Raw genomic sequence first — 21,179 nt, 5'->3', positions numbered from 1 at the left:
GCCTTATTTGTCATTGTTATTAAAGATAATACTAGATAATATAAGTGCCTTTGCAGTTTTTTCCTAATCACAAGAACACTTTTAATGTTTCACTTCGTGTGCAAACTGTTACTTTTGTGTTTACCTGTGTCCTTTAGTTAAAGACAAAGGGTTGAAGGTGAAGCGAATGAGGTCAAAGATGGGCTTAGGTCGGAGTAATAAATTAAACATCGGATCCTAAATTATGGATTTTCTTGGAGGGCGGAGGACCCCTCCAAGAGCAGCTTCTGTATCTTTAATAGACACGGAGAGGGGCTGGGAGAGGCTGCGCGTTCACGTTCATTTTCTCGCGCCGCAGCGGCGGGGACGCGCAGAGGCTCCCACACTCTCCGGAGAGGAAGAAAAAAGCGCCGTCGGACCGCAACAGCGACTCACCGGGAGAAAAATGATCCCTCCACCGTCCTTCATCTGCGCTCAGGTCTGCACAAAGCATGTGAAAGGATCCGAAACCTCCGAGGACTCGACTTTTCTCAAACATTAAACTTGTTTCAAGTGGACTGTAAACTCCGAGGGTGATTTATAAGACACGGGAATTGAAGTTAACATTGGACAGGTAAGATGACGGAAAAATAAGCTAATGCGGGAGTTACTGCATGAAATTAGAGAGAGACGGAGCAGCATCCGGATCAAAACTTTAAAACAAATACAAAAATGTCTAGAAATCAACCCGCGGATTAATTCTGTGTCTGTGTCACAAAGGCGTTTGTGCACGAATGCTTTAATAATCCGCAAATTGATCGGGAAAAATCTGATTTGAGCATTAAGTGCTTTTGGGAGTGAAACCTTCTCGAATAACTAAAAGAAAACCCATTAACGAGAGCCCGTTTCATCACCACGGACAGCGCCAGTTTACCCGGACCTGCCTGTGCAGACGCGCTCAGAGGAGGGCATCTGAAATCAAATATGACCCACAACTTATGTGCATATGTGCGCTTGTTCGTCAAACATTGTTGTTCTGTGTAGCGAAGAAAATAAAAGGAAACTGTTTTTAAGGCATTCAGAGAAACACATTTAATCTATATGAGATAAAAAAGCATCCGCAGTACATTTCCGTCGGTGTGATTGCTCTAATGGATAATGCTCTTATAAATGTCTGATCGTAGCTAATGTCTGCTAATTGATGCTTGCAGGTGCAGAAAATGGCAAGAAGGTTCTTACAGCTCCTTGCCTTGTGGACTGTTATGACTGGCATTGTGCAGACGTGTCCAGAGCAGTGCAGCTGCCAGGATAAATTTTCCCATCAGTTTGCTGACTGTGCTTACAAAGACCTGCTGGAGGTCCCTGTTGGTCTCCCTTCCAATGTTACCACCGTGAGCCTTTCTGCCAATAAAATCCAAATCCTGAAAAGCAAAAGCTTTGTTAATATCACTCAGGCCACCTCTCTGTGGCTCGCCCACAATGAAATAGTCACCATAGAGAGAGGCACCTTGGCCCCTTTGGTTCAGCTACGCAACTTTGACATCAGCCACAACAAAATTGTGAACTTTCCATGGGAAGATCTGCGCGGTCTCACAGCCCTGCAGCTTCTCAAAATGAACAACAATGAAATGGTGAACCTCCCAAAGGATGCCTTTTCCACGCTCAAAGACCTGAGGTCGCTTCGAATTAACAACAACAGGTTTACCACCATTGTCGAGGGGACTTTCAGCGCCCTCACTGCTATGTCTCACCTGCAGATCTTTAGCAATCCCTTCAGTTGCTCCTGCCGTCTGCAGTGGCTGAGGGACTGGATCACGACAACTAAAATTTCTGTCCCCGAGCCAAATTCAATTGTGTGCGAGGCCCCTGAACATCTGAAGGGTACGACGATTTCAAGCATTCCTAAACTGGACTGTGAGCCCCCTGCTGTCACTATAACATATCAGCCAAACATAGAAAACACAGATCTGTATGAAGGTATTATGGTGATCTTAAATTGTGAGACAAAAGGGAGCCCCAAGCCACAGATCACCTGGGAGGTGACTGCAGGAAATCAAAATTATCTTTTCCCCTTGCCCTCCACTGGAGAAATAAACGATGTGCCAATTAATGATAAAACAACCAGCAATCGATTTCTTGTTTTTAGAAATGGAACTCTCATCATCCCCCGTGTGAGTAAAAAGGAAGATGGGAATTACAGCTGCTTTGCGGTGAACGAGTTGGGTAAAGCAGAGAGCAGCGTTAAAGTGGCTCTGGCAGGCACCCAAAAGGAAGCCAGCAACACAGTCATCGATTCAACAGTGGACAAGAGCCGTCCGTCTGGTAAAAAGCCTGCAGACCCCAACAAGCCCTCCAAAAATAATGTGGTCAACTGGACAAAGCTTGATGAGAAGACAAAGGAAAGTCCCGAAACGTCAAAAGACAAACACGATGAAACAGAGCAGACCGGTGTTGTTCCTAAGACACACACATTCACAGGCAAGTGCGGTGTTAGAGAAAGCAGTGAATACATCTCCAACCATGCCTTCAACATGAGCCTGGAAGACCTGAAGCAGTACACCTTTGACTTTGGTGTTATTGCATTAGAAGTGTCAGAGACGGAGGCCAAAGTGCAGCTGAATCCACTGCAGCTTGCCAAAAGCAAATCTAATCTTCATCTAAGTCAAACTGAAAACCAGGAAACAGTGAATAAGGAACCTTTGGGTCTGTACCAGTCCTCATCTAGCAAGACCACTCTGGACATGCTCTACCTCTGTGTAAATACTGGAAACGGACACTCCATGGTTCAGTGGTCCAATATAGAGGAGGGAATTAATTCCTACCGCTTCCATAATTTACAGCCTGGCACCAATTACACACTTTGTCTCACCTATGGGGGGAAGGACTGCCAAGTCCAAGTAGTCTTCACAACTAGAAAGAAGATCCCCTCCCTGCTCATAATTGTGGTTGTCAGCATTTTCCTATTGGGTCTGGCCACTGTCCCCTTGCTGGGAGCCACCTGCTGTCATTTGCTATACAAATATCAAGGAAAAACCTACAAGCTGATCATGAAAGCTCAGAATCCAGATCAGATGGAGAAGCAAATGACAAAAGATTTTGATCACAGGCCATCTTTCGTGGAGTCAGAGAAAACCAGCGAGTTAGGCGAGGGGGAGGGGGAGGTTGACGGAGAGGAACGAGAAGGAGAGGAAGAGGCTGAGGGGAGCGTGGTGACCGAGTCCATCCCCGGATCATCATCCAAGACCAACCAGGAGGAGTTTGAAGTTGGCTCGGAGTACAGTGACAGGTTACCGCTGGGAGCAGAGGCCGTCAACATCTCCGAGGAAATCAACGGCAACTACAAGCAGCCAAGCCGCTGAGCTCCGCTGACGTCTGCGAGTATATTGTAAAATATTTTGCTTTCAAGTAGCCTATATTCAAGCAGGTAACACACACATCATTACTTCACGTGAAAAAAACGATGCCGTGTGATTTTTGTCTTTAAAAAAAAGGGATCATTAACTTTTTTACCTCAATACTCCTTCAATCACCGCGATTGTGATTGAATTCATGTGACATTTGTAGTTTCCGTAAGGTTAAAACGAGTAACTCACGTTTACAAACCGAGCACAGATTTATATCTTTTATCGGACCTCAAAACCGACGGGAAAGCACCAACGTTTACCCCATCTGTGGGACGTACGCGAACGGGCATATGGGAGCAAATTTCGCGAAGGCGAGACTTGGAGAAATGCGCGTAATTCGAGGCAGCAAAAAAAAAAGGAGAAAAAAAGTGCACAAAATTTTACCCACCGTTTCGCTGCGTTTTAAACAAGCAAAAACAACAAAAAACAGGATTTTCTATGAAGTCATTGTAAATAAACTGACATCAGGGACAAGATTCTCTCACTGAGCCGCGTGTGTCTGTGCAAGGCTGTTAAAATCTCATAACGGCCATTTAACATCTTCTCAGGTGTCGGCACTCTGGCTCCACTCAACTTGTCCACGAAACTAGAGAAAGATTGGGATTAATGTGTTTGATGAAATGATATTTGCGCTTGGCGCTGTTGCACCTGACAGCGCGCACAGCGGCGCCCTGCGCGCTGTCCTGTGCGTCCAAAAACGGGAAACTGAGCTTTCAGAGGTGACGATGTGCTTGACGGGAAATTCCAGGTTATTTACCAACAACATGTTGTTCCACGTGTAACGTAAGGCTTTAAAAATGTGCGACTTTAACCTCTTAATCGACGGGTGCTTGCTGTACTCTCGCTTTTTACGGTGAACGTGTCCATGGCATGTCACTCCTTGTGCGGTTTTCTAATAGTGTAGTCTATATAGGACTTTTAGATGTGACTGTCTACTTGTGATGTAAAGCCACGTGAATTTTCTTTATTTTTTTTTTAAATCAATTTTCCAATGAAGTCCTAACAAATGGGCGCAGTGAGCGTCTGTCGGCTTCACTGTCTTGTAATTTGATATGTAAAGTGAGATTTTTTGTGAACTATGTTGTAAAACAAAACAAAAAACGTGACCTTTTAAGATTTTTTGATATAATTTTATGTAAGTGGAATTAATAAAACATGTGAAACTATACAAATTGGTGGATTTTTCTGGATTTAACTATCATTCCGATTTTATTAAACAACAACAAAAGCAAACAAACAAACAAACAAAGAATCCCCATATCATTTCGAATAATTATGTTCCAAATGATTATTTCGATTACGAAAAATTATCATTTTTTCTTTAAAAATGTAAGATATTCTCCTTCCTTTTTTGGAAAGTGATTATTATGGCATGGCTTTTTTTCTTTTCTTTAAAAAAGAGGGGATTAAAAACAGAGAAGCCTGAACACTGCTGCGTTTTGGAGCTCCGATCAGTCACAAAGCCTCCCTTTGTCTATATTTTTCGCTTATGGTTCAGTTCAGGTCTTTTCTTTCGGCAGAAAATTATCACACTACGCAAGTGGATTAAAATTAATATCTTATATAAAAATGTGAAATGATAATAGGAGAATGTTTATCAAAACACTTAAGCAGTTACCAGAGTCTTAGAATTACGTTTCAACAATTTTACTTGCAGCAAGGACTCCTACAGAGTACAGCAATGTACAGAGGAGGACTAAAGCCTACAGTGTCTAGGTTTCATTTATAGTATACAGGGTTCATCCTGAGTTTTACGAGCACTTACATCTATGGAAATTCCCATGAAGACATGCTGAGACCGGTGGTCTTATTTCTGCTACCGCAGCTGTTCGGCTTCCGGTTAGTTTGAAGGTCAGTTTCCTTTTCAAAAGCCCTTTTCCCGTTGCAAGTGCACTCATGCATATATTAGTTGAGCAATAGCTTAACAAAATTTCCCATCAGTGATTAAAAAAACCCCCCAAAAAACAGGAGAAAACTGTATTTTTCGTTTTATTTTCACAGTTATCAGGGAAAAAACAATCGGATGTGTATATTTTCATTTAAAAGTTTAAATGCGCAGACAAATGGTGAAATATCACGAAACATTTGAAACAAGAAGATGTTTATTTGACAAGAACTGGAAATACTGGAAACAGTAAGATGTTTTTGACTTAAAAGTCTACAAATTAAAACAGAATAAATATACAGTTTATTCCACAGGTTAATATCAGTCACACAATGCGTGTAGCCTAAAGATGGGGGGAAAAGAGAATTTATTGGCCACAGTATGACAATGGTTCATTATTTATATTCATAAATAGTCAGATGTTCTGTCTTTCTGCCCTTCTCTGTCACTCTATATATGAACTCCCATTCAAAGAGATGATTCATTGGCTTGTGCATCCATGTTTTTAGTTGGATGACCATCATCTTACATTATCTGCATTGAATGCTGAAAATAATACATGATTAAAGGCTATTAGTGCAAATGAGTTCTATCCCAAAATAAGCACATACATGTTTAGAAAATTATTTTTTTAAGTGTGTTTACTAGGTGATCAGTGCCACACAAGCATTCCCATCAGACTGGAGACTGAGGTCCTCACAGACAGGAGAACATGAAAAGCACAGGAGGGACTCCGAATCTCCAGACGTTTAGGAAAGACTTGGTGAATATCTTTACACTAGGCACTGAGCTATAATGCATGTATTTCACCAAATGCAGACAAATAGTACAAATGCAGACCCAAACCGGACGAGACTCTGCAGCCAGTACATAATCAGTATCGCATTTTTGATTAGTTGCTGGCAGCGGCTTCTGCCTCCTTGGTCGTAGCCTCCTTTTTGCTCTCCTCCCTGGTGCTGCGGTTCAGGCTTCCATTCAGAAAGCTGTCTGTGGTCTGACGCTGGAAGTGCTTCCTGGTGCCCACAAGGGAGGGGTTGTTGACCAGGGTGTAGAGGAGCTGCCAGTGCCTGCGGGCTCTTTTGGCAGTGGACACTTTATTCTGCTTCTTATCCTGCTGGACGAGCTGGATCCCTGAGGACGTTCAGACATCATGATTGCACCAAAAGGTATGACATCTATAAGTCCTATGTAATGACATCTAAGGATAACCCTTTTTCTATTTTAAACTGAAATTGGAAAAGGGTGATTTGTGGGCCTCCCAAAAGACACCCTATATACAGCAGATAGAGTAATAATAGAAAGCAATCATATTTTAATCCTCTAAGCATGGTGGGAGCATACTGGGCTTTCCATTAACACGCTGAAAGCCAAAGCCCCTTAGGCTGAATGAATATGTAACAGGCAATTAGCGTAGCTCATCTGTGTAATCAGCTACTGGAGAAGTAATCACTGTAATACAATAGATTATTCCCGATAATACATTGTTTTCTAGATGCAAACAAGCAACATCTCCATGGCACGTTTCTAATTGGACTCAGCTGTGTCTAAATTCCACAACAACCGCTGAATCCTGGCGGATTTTCTTGTTAATTTGTCAGTGTAATGCATGTCCTGCTGTCATGATATGTGAGCGACCATCAGTCTCTTCCTTTGTGTGTCAGTGGCGTTGCTGCAGATCTGCGATCCACCCTAAAGCACCCGTTTACACTTTGGATTAACGCAAGTTGTTAATATAAAAGATACAATATAGCACCTATATTACAGGATGCAGAGTCATAACGACAGTTTATTCGTTTATGACTGATATGATTAGGACAGGCAGCCGGACTCCAAGCTATTCTGCTCTGAGACTCAATTTGCTCTTAGCATATTATTAAATCAGAGCTGCCTTCATTTTCACTGTACGTGCAGCAAAGTGAGATGATCTGATTATGTGTTACAGTGACCTGCTATTAAATTCTAAACACCCCAGAGAAATTAAAGATGCTACAGCACTTTTAATGCAGGTATTAAGATTATTTTGAGCTTTAAGAATAATCTGGAGAAAATGTCTTAATGTCATGAAACAACTGAAACAATGAGCTGATCCTATTAACAAAGACTACCTGTGTGCAATGGTCACTCTTCTGTGCCATTAAAAAACCCCAAAAAACACCACAATGTGCTTTTTTTGTCCACACATGGAGAACAATCTGTGGTGTGGATTGAGTTTTGTGCTACAGACCTTCTTCAGCATCTCGTGACCTCTGTCCAGCTTTGGTGTCCTGGCCCACAGACTGCAGCAGCATCCCACAGAAGGCCTTCATCACAGGGTGAGACTGGCTCACCTCGATCTTCAGATAATGAGCATAGCAGCGGTAGGCTGCAGGCAGACGTAGGGAGGGGTGAATCATTCTGACTGGGCAAAAGCAATAAACACACAGGACTGCGCCCCATGTTGGCTTTGAGGCAATCACACATAATGACCATACAATCACACTTTTTCTCTCTCTTTTTTTAACCACCTGCTTTTTCTGACAGCAAATCTGCAGACATTTCCATGCAATTAGAGTCCCTGCCCTGCACAGAATACAGATATCATATGAGCTGCAGTGAGCTGGCAGGAGGATAAAGTGGGCAGGATGCAAATTTCTAACCTCTAAGTGGGATCAGAAGAAGTGCTTTTTCTCATAGAAAATTGCTTCCACAATGCTTCCACAAACATAAAAGCGTGTTGCTATTACCTATTAATATGTTAACGTCCTGTTTCTGAGTCCAAAGAGAAAAAAATGGGAACTATTAAATATTTATTAGCCCTCTCTAAGCAATAGATGGATGCTAAAAAAGTGCCAATAATTGATGAAGAAAGTGTTTTTTAGCCAAGCTACAATCCTTCTAATAATTACAGCATGTTCACTATTACAGAAATGGACACTATACTGATTCTAACCTGCATACACGTCAGTTATCTCGCTCACCTGGGTCAAAAGCCTCCACATTGCGGTTAAGAAGACTGATATCCATACGTCCCATGTGGACAATGTTGAACAGGGCTGTGATGATCATGCGCCAGATTCCCAGTATTGCCCCGATCAAAACGTTAACAGGAAACATCAGGTATGTCAGCAGGAACAGATTACCCCTGTGAGATAAATTAGAATGCATCAAATCAAAATCAGGCAGTAAAATTATGTAAGTACAGGAAAATGTAAGGTAGAAAATGCAGTAAATCACCTGTTGTCCAGATCTCGTGTGCCTCCTGTCTTTTTGATGAAGCAAAACCTGGCGGTGACGTGTTGAATCAACACAACCAGGAGAAGCATGAGCCAGAAAGGCCTGAAAAGGTGAAACCCACATAGAAGGAGCAGTGATTAAAGCGCAAAAAACATTGGTAGCTGGCAGGAAATTGTACAACATACACAGAGAATGTTGTTGATTGAAAAACGCTCCAGGTGTCAAATTTCAAACCTAGCAGCACCACTGCACAGATACTCTCAGGTCTGGATTTACGACAACTTGTGTTTGTATCTTTTTTTATTTATTTATTTTTTACAAGGTCACAACCTTAAAATAAGCTAAAACTGAAAGGTGAGAGACACCAAGAATTATATCACTCACCACATGCTCCACAGGACCTGAAAGAGAATCAGATTCTGTCTGTGGAGGACAGGTATGATAACAAGGAAGACTGCAATCAGAAGGCAGAGGAAGAACACTATGGTCTGGATGATCATGCCTGCGGGGGAGAGATCAGAGCGTTACAGTCTTAGCACTTAGACACTATCCAGCATCCAACAGATCTACAGTGGTCACCCCACTGTAGAAAGCTCGAATACTCTGATATGTCTCTGCCCGAGCTGGCCGATTGAAAGAATTGCTTTTAGGCAATATTTAAGGAGCATGAACAGAAATAATACAAATATCTAACAGAATTTGGAAACTGGATATACAAGAATTGGTAGCGAGCACAGTTATGTCAAAAACAGGATGTAAAGATGTTGTTAAAAATTGCTGAGGTTTGTGTTTGGAGTGAAAAAGGATGAACAGGACTTGGAAAGCATAAATCATAGGGACAGTTAAGGTTGGAGAGTTCACAGAAAAGTGAAAGAGGTTTGGGGAGTTGATGTGGAAGTGTGTGGTGGAGAGATACTGAGTATACTGAGGGAAGGATTGTGAAAATGAGCAGCAAAGGAAGAGGAAAAAGGAAAGGCCAAAGGAGCAGTTAATGTATGTGGTGAGAGAGGACATCCAGGGCATTTCTGTGATGAACAGATGAAGAACAGATGATCAGTGATCTACTGTGCTGACCCCTAATTAGAACAGTCAACAGAAAACTATGAGCGGGCATGCTGAACTCTTCCCTGAATATGGATTTACATACAGAAAATTCATCAAAGTTTTGTCTCTAACTTGTTTTATTTAAAGTAGAAACAATATATAGAAAATCTAAATAATAACAATCTTTCAGAGTAACTGTACCAATGCAGATGTGAGCTGCTGTGAAGCTGGTGTATCCCATCCAGCAGACGAGTGCAGGCCGGGAAGCTCTGATATTTCTCTGGCAGTTGTAAACATTATAGCTATCTCCTCTGTACAGCCCTTTCAGATTTGACCTACGGAAGGTAAAACACAATTAAAACAATGTGACACTATGGAATACATAAACTAGTTCAGCCCCAACTGTACAAATCACATAGTAAATTCAAGAAGCAATTTAGCAAGAGATAGACTGAATACTCAATTCAATACTTGACTCGGAAATCCATTTATTTTAATGCGATGCCATTTCTGGTAATGGCACAGTATTTCATTTTTCTTCTTAATAGCCATTTTCAATTGCAGCAGCAGTTAACACAGACTAAATGCTTCCCTGTCTGCATGATTAGTACTCTATTATGTTATAATAACCATGGCATTATAATGAAGTAGCCAGAATGCAAAGGAAATTCAATGCAAAACAACAACAAAAAAGGGAAAAAGTGCAATCACAGACAACCTACCGATGCAGAACCATAGATCGCATGAGCATAGCCAGGTTGACCAATCCAGACAGGGTCATTGCTGAAATATAACACACTGCAGAAACATTGGCACATGACATTCAGGTTTTTTAATGTGGAACGATGTCAAGCTTGAACAGTAAAATTGTACAAAATAAATGCATCAAAAATAAAGGGCATAGCGTTATGTACGTGTGCATCTCTCATATTTCTAAATGGCTTCTCTTGTTGTCTTGTGTCACTTACCCTCTACACACCACATGTAATAAACCACTATCCGAACCACTTCATGTTTGTCTGGAGACAGCATGATTCTGAAACCAGCTAAAAGATTTGCAACGTCTTCATTGACTCCCAAACGAGCAGTCTGGAGAGACGGCACGACTGCTGAGATCAGCAGAAGACCCATCTAAGAGGGAAAAAGGACATTCATTAATAGCCAGTGAAGCTACTCTTGAATGCTAATGCAATAACTTTTATGGATGTGGAAATAAAATGAAACACATCATGATAATATTCGGAGCTTGGCTGAAGTTCTTGAGTTAGGATAAGACCGTTTGAGAGATTCTGCTCTCTCTTTCTACACCAAGCCATGCAATTATGTCTCTCCTTGTGTGTTTTGTTAACATTTATGAAATATACAGGGATTATTGCGTTTAATAGTAGCTGTGGTAGTTACCTGATACAGGGTTATGAAAGACACAACACCAGATATAGCCAGCTTCAGCGGAAAACGGAAAGCTGCATGAAAACAGTAAAGGTGTAGAAATATTAAGTTAACAGGATTACATATTGCTTTTCCAAATCTAAGCATATTTGTACTGCACACATTGTGTATTCATGCAGTTGCTTCACGTGACCACCTTCTGTATAAATGACCAATTCAATAATTATTCCAAGAAGAGTTTGACCAGTTTTAACACCTAATATGTGCATGACATGGTATTAAGCAGGTCCCAGACAAATATATTTACCATCCTCTGGTGTATAAATGTAAGATTTCACAGCATCGGCTATTCTTTGGGGGAGTTTGGGCTTGTCTGTGCTCGACGTGCTGAAGCGAAAGGTGAAAAAAAAATGAAAGTTACATTAAAAATGTAAACAGCATTTTAAACCTCAGGGAACTCATGGGGTAAGGCAAAATATATATAAATGAATGAAGCAACTTTAAACACATTCTTTTTCAAATCTGTTTATACTTAGGTTACAACTTTGGGCTCTTTGTTGCAGTACCACTGATGCCAGTGGCACTGGTACACTGTACAAAGTGGACGGAATAATGAAGGCCTTCATCACACCTCTACCTAAATTCTTCAGCTTCACTTCAGATCAATAGCTCGATGGTTAAAACTTGGACACAACGGTGCAAAAAAAACATGTTTGTTCTAAAATCCCTAAAATGGTCAGTTCTTGAAAACCACTGCTGTTATTTTGCTGAGCCTCTCTCTGCTATGCTGAATCAAACTGTTTACTTCACTACATTCGAACTGTAGGAACACAGAGATGGCTATGTAACAGCACAGCAAATCAATGTTTTTGATAAGAGGCAGCAATTCTCACCTGATTTTGGTCGACTTTTTCTTATTGAGCATTTTCTTGACATAGTCTCTATAGTAGCTGCTGCTCAGATCCTAAAAGAAGAGCAATCATATAAGTAACCAAATTTGAGGAGACATAAATTATTGAGTCAGGCTTTAATGTACCTAAACACCTTTGGACATCTGTGTCTTTAAGTTCTATCTACATGTAAATGTATTTGCTAAAGTATGAAAAAAAAAAAAAGCCTCCTTGCAATAAGGTTCATGGTGCTGGACATTGGGGGTGTGACTCATACACCAGCCGATCCCGACATCCAGTTTTGTCACACCATGCCAAGATTAGCATCAAATAAACACAGCATTGTGTCTCCTCATTGCAAAAACAAGGTAACCTTTTCATAAACCGATCAAGAACATAACGCAAACCAATTACGTCAAATCTACTTAAAATGATTAGGTCACAGATGTGCCGTGTCGGACTTCACATTTCCCCTCAGCCTAGACTTTATGAGCATAATCAGCCTGTAGATTACAAGGCAGCTTATACAGGTTTCTCATGTCCACAGATTCAAAGGAAATGCGAGTCTCAGTAAGAGTTTTTTGTTAAAGGTCAGGTTCACACAAATGTAGACTATTAATACATACAATTGTTTCGAGTATGTTATGCAAGAAGCCCAAACAATTAGTGACATAAGAGCTGTTCAACAAAAATGACTCAATGAAGTCAGAAAAACTGCTCTCAGATCAATACTCACCTCTGTAGCATTGTTCTTTTCAGTGCCCTTTAAGCCCTTGAACAGAAGAAGGGGATACTGAAAGCTAAGGAATGCCAAGCAAGCAATCTGGGGCAGGCTGGAGAAAAGAGAGTAGTGTTTGTGTATCTGCAAAGAGGTAAAAAGAAAAAGATTTTAAATCACTTAGAGACTTGATTTGGGAGTTTGGGGATTAAGCGCTGGGAATACATTTTGCAAAAATAGCTTTTTATGTTTGTTGTGGTGAAAGTCTGTACGCTGGCCAAATCAATTCTCACCTGCCACACAAACATCTGAAACCTCCACTGACCACACATCTCGTATCTAACTTGACAACTGAAATGTATTTTGAAAAGTAGCTGGCTATGAACTAAACGTGGATAGATTTTCTTACTGAATATGTAATTCTGTGTAATTTACTCTATTGTTTTTATGTGATTTAGCTCAAAACCTCACTAATATATTTTTTAAAGAAGGCCATCACACACAGTGTTCTCTGGATGTGACATATTACTGAGACACACTAAAGTGATTAAGTGTGACAAAGCCTCTTGATTAAGACCAGCAGACAGTGGAACTAATTGTTTTGAGTCACAGGCATTCATAGGTCTGAAAACCTTAACAACTTGGACGTGGCACAAGATTTGGGATTGGGTAAGCTTTTAAAAATCCCAACCTTGTATCCATGGATCTATCTCAAATCCCCAATATTCATCTATTGAAATCCCATCTTTTGTAGATACTACAGACCAGCTTTGTTTGGTAGTCAGTGTGTTTCCAGACAAGAACAAACCAGCTTTATTTTTGAAATGACCCTTTATATTGAGACAGATGACAGACAACAAAGAAAGTGATTCAATCCTGGAGCAGATTTATTGTAACAAAATAAACCACTTATAAATGAACTGGAGCTAATTATGACAATGAAAGTGATCTGTGCTTACCACTGGTGTTTTTGGGCAGTCAATTATCTGCCAGACCAGAACACCAAAGTGTGTCCAAGACAAGAGGCTACCGAGGACATAGCCAACTTTATTATGTAAAGTGCCACATGCCAGGAGAGGGTAGTATAGTGCGGGGTAAAAGAAGACTCCCAGAATCACCCAGTTCTCTGCAAATACAACAGAAATGTGAGAAGACCAAGTTTGAAGGAGCTACAACTCTTATTGTACCATACCACAGACCAAAACTCTTGCTGAAACTATGGTTGATTTAGGCTGCATTTCTTACTCTGCTGAACCCTCTACTGTTTAGGGATTGTGTAACGTTGCAGGGGACCAGCTGCCTGCTGTCCTTTGTTATGTAATTTCAGACACAAAGCTTCTTGCCAAGCTTACAATCAAACTCCAGAGTTTAAAATAACATAGGAGCAAAATAATCCAGTTATATAAGGCAGACATTTAACACTATTTTTGTGTATGGGGACACGTCAGCCTATTGGTTTTAACTGCTAAGATAACTCACAAAGTTATGGGACAAGCAAATGTTAAAATTGTTTGCTGGAATGATCAAGACGACCTCACGTTTGTTAGCGGTGTCTGTTGTGAAGGGGAGAGGGTTTGGCGATATGAGCAGGCCCCACAGTTTGCACAAGAGCACTCCAAACACAGCCACTGCCAAGCCCTTGTGCTGCGTATGGTCCAGGAAGTTCACCGGACTGTGAATAAAGCAGCAGGTATTTAGAGCTCACTTGACATCCTCCTCACATTTGGATAAAACAGTTACTGATCAAGTGAGAAATGATGAAACTTAAAAGGAACATTTTTAAGTTTTCACTAGAAAACTTTAAAAAAATGCCAGCTCAGTTAGAGAAGATAGAGAAAGAGAATTTTCTAATTCATGTAGCATGAAAATAAGGCTTTGATTTTTAAAGTTTTAATCTAAAGTTTCAAACGGATCACTTGAATGTTCTCACCTGAATCCAGTTCAGGTTTTTGCCATAGTTTTAGTCACTGACCAATGAACAGCAGAAATGGGGAATAATTGAATGTCATCTTGACTTGAGATTTAATTAATAAATAAAGTGACAAACAAACTAAACCATGTTTCCAATTGATTTAAGGTCTTACCCAAAGCTAATAAACACAATTAGCACCTGCTACATTTAAAACTCGCCCCAAATGCCAAATTATCCCTACAATAGATTCTGCTATAGCTTCTGCACATAAAGCTTCATGTCACTGTTAAATAGATGGAAGCCAGTAGACAGGTAGACTGAAAAGCTGGGTGAGAGTAATAGTAGGGTACAGGACGCGTCTGTAAAAACTGGATTTTCAATTTCACCTGTGAAACTGTAAGATAAAGTAAAGTGAGGCTCACCTGAGTAAACCTGGGAGTCCTTTCTGTCTGTCGCCGACCTTCATGCGCCTTGCCAACACTGCCAGAATCAGCATGACAACAAGCTAAAAGGAGAATAGACCTCAGTTAGCCCACCATAGCTCACTACAGCCCACTATGCAGCTCATGCTTCACTCTGCATCAGGCAAAAAAAAAAAAAAAGGGAAAAATGATGGGGTGTCTGTGATACAAAAGGCCAAACACCAGCGTCTGACTAATGCTCCCCAAGAATGTTGCTTGAATGAAGTTCAATGACCTGTCATGACCTGAGACACATTTAGAAAGCAGAAATGGGGGAAAAAAAGCTAGACTATAAGTCTGGACCGACTACAAAGACCATCCATAATCAGTTAATGAAGGAGCTTCATCATGAAAACACAAATGTACTTATCATTAAACCTAAAATGGCAAATCTGTGTTCAGTGATTATACAAATGTTTTGTAATGTAGTGCTTAACAACTTCTAAATTTGAAAAATTATATCTCAGTTTAGTCAGAATGTGGGCTACAAATAGCTTTCTTTTTATTATTCCTGTAAGTGCAGCGTTTAATAAGCAGCAAAACATTAGGCAAAAACAATTTTCTAATATGGATCTAATATGATCTAATATGATCACATAACAGGATTATTTGTTCCTGGGATCATTGCCAAAGGGCTCGCAAAACTTCCTTCAAACCAACATTTTTGTACATTTTTAAAACTTGAATGCAATTAGAAACGACAGAAACGCAAACCTTGATGTCTCAGTGTGGCACATCAGTACACGCCTGACAACAGGATGTAATATACAGGACAGTTTAATGTGGTGTCATATTAATCCAAGAAGACTGCGGACTTACAGATATCACAGTGATGCATATATGATAGAGCCTGTCGTCAGCAGTAGGGTCACAGGGAGGGATTACTCTAAAACAAATGGAGCAAAACATTCACATGAGTAAAATATAACTGAAGGCTTTTGAGTCACTGCGCTGACCTTCAGTATAGCTCATTAACCTTTTCACACTTTCCCTATCAGCGCCATTTGTGGTTGGAAACTCTGCAGCTGAAATCCCGCAGCACAGATTTGCATGTTAAACGGATTGGTATCGGCGTGACAGGGAAACAACAAATGCCTATGTTCATGTTCCTGTGCTCTAGAAGAGCAGGAATGCCTGGTCATGGGGTTGTAATTACAATTCAGAGAAGGCCTCACACATCAACCACTTACTTTATCATCTGTGAGCATAAAGATGGCAGCTTCCAGAATAGATGTTTCAATATTTCCTACCTTTCTAAACAATCTGTGAATTCCTAACTTGCTATTTTACAACAATGTGAAAAAAATTTATTATAGCCAGCTCTCAGTGGTGCAGCCGTTTATGCTTCATAAACTGACAGGGAGCTATATTAGAGGCCCAAGACTAGCTACAACTCAATACAGTATTATTTTTTTACAACAGCAAAATGGCTTTTTAGCTAAACATGGCAGCTTCTTCCACCATACTTCATTTGTGTTGTTCATCTGGAGGCATCATTTCTTTTATTAACTACCCCATACCAATGAAAACATAATGGATTTTAACAACATAGAAAAGAAATTTGGACAAAAGGAGCTAAGAGGAAAAAGCTTCACTGTGGGATACGTCATGGATCTTTAAGCGGTATCATATAAAGTGCAACTTGGTAACATTTTGGGTGTGAAATATACGTACAGACAAATGTTTAAAAAGTCTAACGTTTTTCCAATAAGTTCCACAGGCATTTCCAGGACAACCTACAACCTCAAAAGATGAAAAGGATACAGCCTCGACATGATAAATAATAAGAACTGAAAGAAGACCACACACTGACGCTGGCGCTGGCACTGCAGAAGTGTGCCAAGTGTCACCTAATATCTCAATGAGAGGAGAATCTCACAGAGACATTGTTCACCCTCAGAGAAAGTTTTAAGAACTACTAATAAACATCAAACAAAGTGCAGACTAATTTTAAGCAAAGATTTAAAAGCATTAAAGTAAAATAGCATTAACTTGAAAGAATTCAACTTAAATGTTAAGACTTTACTTACTCTGGTTCAATTTTGGATGGCAGTGGATCCAATTCTGGGTAGTCATAGTCCATTGCGACTTCTCTTTATCAAAAGAGTCCCACGTCTTACAAAAGATCTGGAGTTCTTTTAACCACAAAGTGGCACACAGCTGTGATCACCTTGTCTCCAAGGCAAAAGTGTCTTCCAAATCCCACGCTGGACTCAGTTGCTGCTGCAAGTGTCCTTGTTTCCCTGTGTTTGGTCTACTTGCACTCAGACTCAGCTACCCTCCTTCACTGCATTCAGGTGACCTGGTCCCACTGTGTAGCTGAGAGTAATGTGACAGGTCCTGGCTGCAGCGCGTTGTCTCTACCTTCCAAAGGCCCTATTTCAGCTCAGGGTTACCACCGCACCAAGAGCCTGGGGAAGAGAGCGAGAGGGGGGCAGGGTGTGAAAGAAGGGAAAAATGTGGAGATCTGGGTAGCCAATCTGTAAGGCCACCTGTGGCTTACAGGGATTACATCTACTTTTGGAGTTGTGTTATTGGACCTGTGGCCGGTGGCTGCAGTGGTCAGGTGTGCAGAGTTATAAAACTCCAGCTGGGACTATGTGGGTAGCTGGGAGCTATGAGGCTTTTCTATCGGAGCAATCAGAGTTCCACGTTGATAACATGGAAATTCAGGTGTTGTTCCTTTCAGTCATGGTTCAGGTGCATTTGCTAAAGGTTACCCAAACTAAATCCAGGAAACCCACCATTGCAACATGGAACAAGAAAAGCAGAATGGAAGGGTTTCAATACAGTCACTAAGGTGTATCCTCACATCACCTCGCATAACTCTGCACCTTCAGCATGATAAGGATCAAGGAGGGGTTGATTTACCTCAGTACTTTGTCTTCTGCACATAATTTAAGATAGCATGTCCTAGTACATATTTATGTGACGACAAGTTTCTTAACCAGATATGTGCATCTTTAGCCTCCATGCTGATATCAAGTTATTTTAAAATATTTGAAAGTTATGTCCAAACAATGCTGCAAGTCGTCCTGATAAGGATCACAAAACATAATGAGAAAGGAGGAAATGTGTATATGTGATGGTGAATGAGTTACTGTCAATGTGCCCAGAGGAAAGAAATTTCATCTGAGCTTTTTTATTTTTTTAACATACCAATGGTGTCTTTGACAGATGAATGATATACAAAAAAGGGTTTCTTGTATGGATGTACAATGGACAGTAAAGTTCAGATTATAAATACTAATTGCCTTTCACATATCTTTAAATTCAGTTACCACTGCACATAGTTAAATTATCACATTATTAATATTGTTTTTTAAATTATTTGATAGAGGTTCGAGAAAAATTAATTTCTTTCTGACTGACTTTCATTTCTCCTTCTTCCCCTTATTCCTAAAGAACTGAATACCTGATTTGTTGGGCAAACAGAAACCATCACTGATTTTTAATAATTTATTATCCAATAGCTGTAAGTTATTTGTCGAGCAGGGATGTCGGACAATTTGCTGTTTCAGTCTTTTCATATGTGATGAGTTCCTTCTTTTCTTTTTGGTTTTCCATTATAAACTGAAACTCTTGGATGGGTCAAGTGATACAAAAATAAGTAGAAGTTATTGCATTGGTTGCTTTTGCACATTTCCTTCAAGTTTGGACCATGTGGCTGATCGGTCTTTTAAAAAATGAGAACAAATAAATCAAGAATGAATATAGTCTATGGTTGAAGGCCTAAAATAATAATATTTATTGTTTTATACCTGTGTTTTTGTCTGTTTCACATGACCTAGTTCAACCCATGGAAGCAGGTTGCCATGACTCCCTAATCAAGACAATTCTTCTGTAAACATTAAATCCAGGTACAAAGCAGGTTTACTCAAAATATCAAAATGTGGCTATACTATGACAGGTGACCACAACAACACAGGTTCAGGTGGTGTTGCTGTACTTCAGTAGAAGCAGTATAATCAACAATAATCACAGCAGTCTCTCTTATTTGTCATTACTTTCAATAAGGAATGTAGAATATCAACAGAAGCTTAATCTCTCTGAAGTTAGGCTCATCCTTGCTCCCATCTAATTAACCTTATTAACTAGATGTTGGCTACATGGCTACCTTAAGTATGACAAAAGCATAGGAATGTGTGACAGAGGTCAGAGGTCAGCGTTATAACTCCTGTTAATTTCCTTTTGTGCAACAAGTTGAATAAAAAAAAACAAAAAAACAGAAACACTTGAAATTGTATATCTATGTTGCCCCACATACACAAAAGATCCTACTGTATGTATTCTGTGCAGCATGTCTGCAGAAATCTCTTCCAGCATTCAGCTGCAGCTGGCTGAGACTAAGTCAGTTCTGCAACATTGCTTCCATGTCTCATTATTCCAAGATTAAAGGCACACAACCTTAAAACTCAACAAAATTTTCCCCCCTAACACCCTTAAGAAAACATGGTTTCTCAAGCTTAGTAAGCCACCAAATCAAATGTGCTCCCAAAGAAAAACTAGCCTGACAAATAAAGGGGTCAGTGAACAAAGAATGCTTTGAACAGTTACATCACAGAGAGGCAGTTTGATTGAGGCAGACAGTTCACTTGTATCAGGTTTAGGAAGTCAGCTCTAAAGCCTTTTGGAAGAAACTATGTTAAGCATGAGTGTTTAAAATAAACACAATTGAAATACTGATTAACTAATCCCTTCTTAACAATGTAAACACCGACATCATAAAGACAGACAAGGCAGGCATTCACAAACTAGTTAGATCTGGGAAAGCAGACATTGAAAAGATGTTAGCACAATCACTCACTGCACCAAAATTTTATATACATATATATTTTTGTGGTGACGCCACCTTTATTGCATCTTAAATTACCTGCTACATGTGGAGAAGGTGATTTTCATAACTCTTTATAATCAAACACTCCACACACCTTTTATGTTTTTCATTTTTCGCAGTTCAAACCAAAATGTAGTTGCAAATCAGATCCCCACAGATGAACATGACTGTCGTGTTTTATGTGAAAGACAGCTGCAGGGATCGGGTTAGATTCGGTTTCCTGCAAACATCACTGAGAAATTTCATGCCTTTGAAGTGGAGTTTGATCTTGCAAACAAAGGCACTTTCAGCTTGAGAGCGACAGCAGGTAACTCAACCACCTGTGCCACTGTCCCGCATGTGCAATGGACTAATCTAACCTTGCTTGTGTTTTGTGCAGTTAAACCTGCACCTTCTAGGGTGATTAGAAGAGCAATAACGTGAGTGTATTTCACACCATCTGCAGTGGCAACTTAATTTCATTATCTTTAAATAGCTAGCTACTTAAAGAACCACATGTGGGTGTGCTGCAGCACCAGATAAGCATGGAAAATCATCAATTGCTTAAAATCTACCCATTTCCAATATTGCCAAGAGCACGAAATCAGGCACATTTAAACAAGGTTGGTTTTGTGCATCACCTTGACCTATAGGCAGCTTCAGTAAAACACCACTCTGGACTAGCTCACAAAGTTCACCGAAACTATGGAGCCTGTAATTAGTACCTTACCTTTTGCTGACCTGGTGCTGTCTTTAGAGAAGGGACTGAGGCTTCATACACCCCTTGGAGAAGTTCACTAATTACAGAAACATAACTCTCAAGTGCAACTAGTTTTTTTCTGAACAGCTCTTGCAGTGTAAAGTGGGGACTTTGTACTCTCTATCTTGTTGTGATGAAAGCATCATAAAAGTGCTGCTCCATGCAAAGAGAGAAAAAAACTGTTGTGAAATATAAAGAAATGATTAATGTGGCCAAGTTCAAGTTTTAGTGTGTAGGTATAGATGCATATTTCCATTACTACAGTTACAGGCAATTGGTGCTAAAACGTTTGTCACATGGGCGTGCCTATAGATTGGAATCAATATTTAAAGTGATACATTATTAGTTAACTGCCATTATTTAGCCTTATTGGTGCTTTTAGCCTACTTACTGACCTTTGTTGACATCCTGCTGGGGATTTTTGCACTGTTGACATATCAGGTCAAAGAGGGAATTGTTCCTGTCATAGATGTGTCAGACTGGGGAAACATCTGTCACAATGCACGGGAGGTCCATTCCCATCCACTGTGTCATCCCATGACTGTGAATTTCACCTGATTTATTTAGTTTTTGCCCAAGCTGTGCAACCTGGGAAGAGACGTCCTTCAGATTCAAGACGAGTCAGCCGACAGTGTACGATTCAATTTTTTTTATTGATGTTTTTTCTCTACTAATTAAGGCTCTGTTTGTTTTTCACCCAGGTAAAAGCATCATAGATGGGGATGAACT

The 21,179-nt window shown here is 40.2% G+C and overlaps 2 protein-coding genes across 2 annotated transcripts; one reads left to right on the top strand and one right to left on the bottom strand.

Annotated features, from left to right (window-relative positions):
• Window positions 1-268: 268 nt before the first annotated feature.
• On the top strand, window positions 269-4,534 carry islr2 (immunoglobulin superfamily containing leucine-rich repeat 2). The gene is made up of 2 exons (XM_026175854.2): window positions 269-592; window positions 1,170-4,534. Exon 2 carries the CDS (start codon window positions 1,179-1,181, stop codon window positions 3,315-3,317), a length of 2,139 nt encoding a protein of 712 aa, XP_026031639.1. The 5' UTR covers window positions 269-592; window positions 1,170-1,178; the 3' UTR covers window positions 3,318-4,534.
• An 804-nt stretch (window positions 4,535-5,338) lies between these two features.
• On the bottom strand, window positions 5,339-20,704 carry stra6 (signaling receptor and transporter of retinol STRA6). Its single transcript, XM_026175856.2, has 18 exons — window positions 20,421-20,704; window positions 16,905-17,285; window positions 15,694-15,760; window positions 14,836-14,918; window positions 14,040-14,173; window positions 13,461-13,627; window positions 12,520-12,645; window positions 11,787-11,857; window positions 11,201-11,280; window positions 10,906-10,967; window positions 10,473-10,635; window positions 10,227-10,302; window positions 9,706-9,839; window positions 8,845-8,962; window positions 8,461-8,562; window positions 8,205-8,368; window positions 7,472-7,609; window positions 5,339-6,378 (listed from the first exon to the last, which is right to left on the bottom strand). Exons 2-18 carry the CDS (start codon window positions 16,955-16,957, stop codon window positions 6,140-6,142), a joined length of 1,977 nt encoding a protein of 658 aa, XP_026031641.1. The 5' UTR covers window positions 16,958-17,285; window positions 20,421-20,704; the 3' UTR covers window positions 5,339-6,139.
• Window positions 20,705-21,179: the final 475 nt, after the last annotated feature.

The sequence above is a fragment of the Astatotilapia calliptera genome, chromosome 7 (genome assembly GCF_964374335.1).
Source record: "Astatotilapia calliptera chromosome 7, fAstCal68.1, whole genome shotgun sequence".
NCBI classification, from domain to species: Eukaryota; Metazoa; Chordata; class Actinopteri; order Cichliformes; family Cichlidae; genus Astatotilapia; species Astatotilapia calliptera.
This window is presented reverse-complemented; position numbering and strand designations above follow the sequence as displayed.

Coding starts and splice junctions, on each gene's coding strand:
- islr2 (XM_026175854.2), top strand. CDS start 1,179: ATGGCAAGAAGGTTCTTACAGCTCCTTGCCTTGTGGACTGTTATGACT.
- stra6 (XM_026175856.2), bottom strand. CDS start 16,957: ATGGACTATGACTACCCAGAATTGGATCCACTGCCATCCAAAATTGAA. Junction 14,174..14,835: donor GGACTCCCAGGTTTACTCAG/GTGAGCCTCACT, acceptor CTTTATTCACAG/TCCGGTGAACTTCCTGGACC. Junction 6,379..7,471: donor GTCACGAGATGCTGAAGAAG/GTCTGTAGCACA, acceptor GAACGTCCTCAG/GGATCCAGCTCGTCCAGCAG.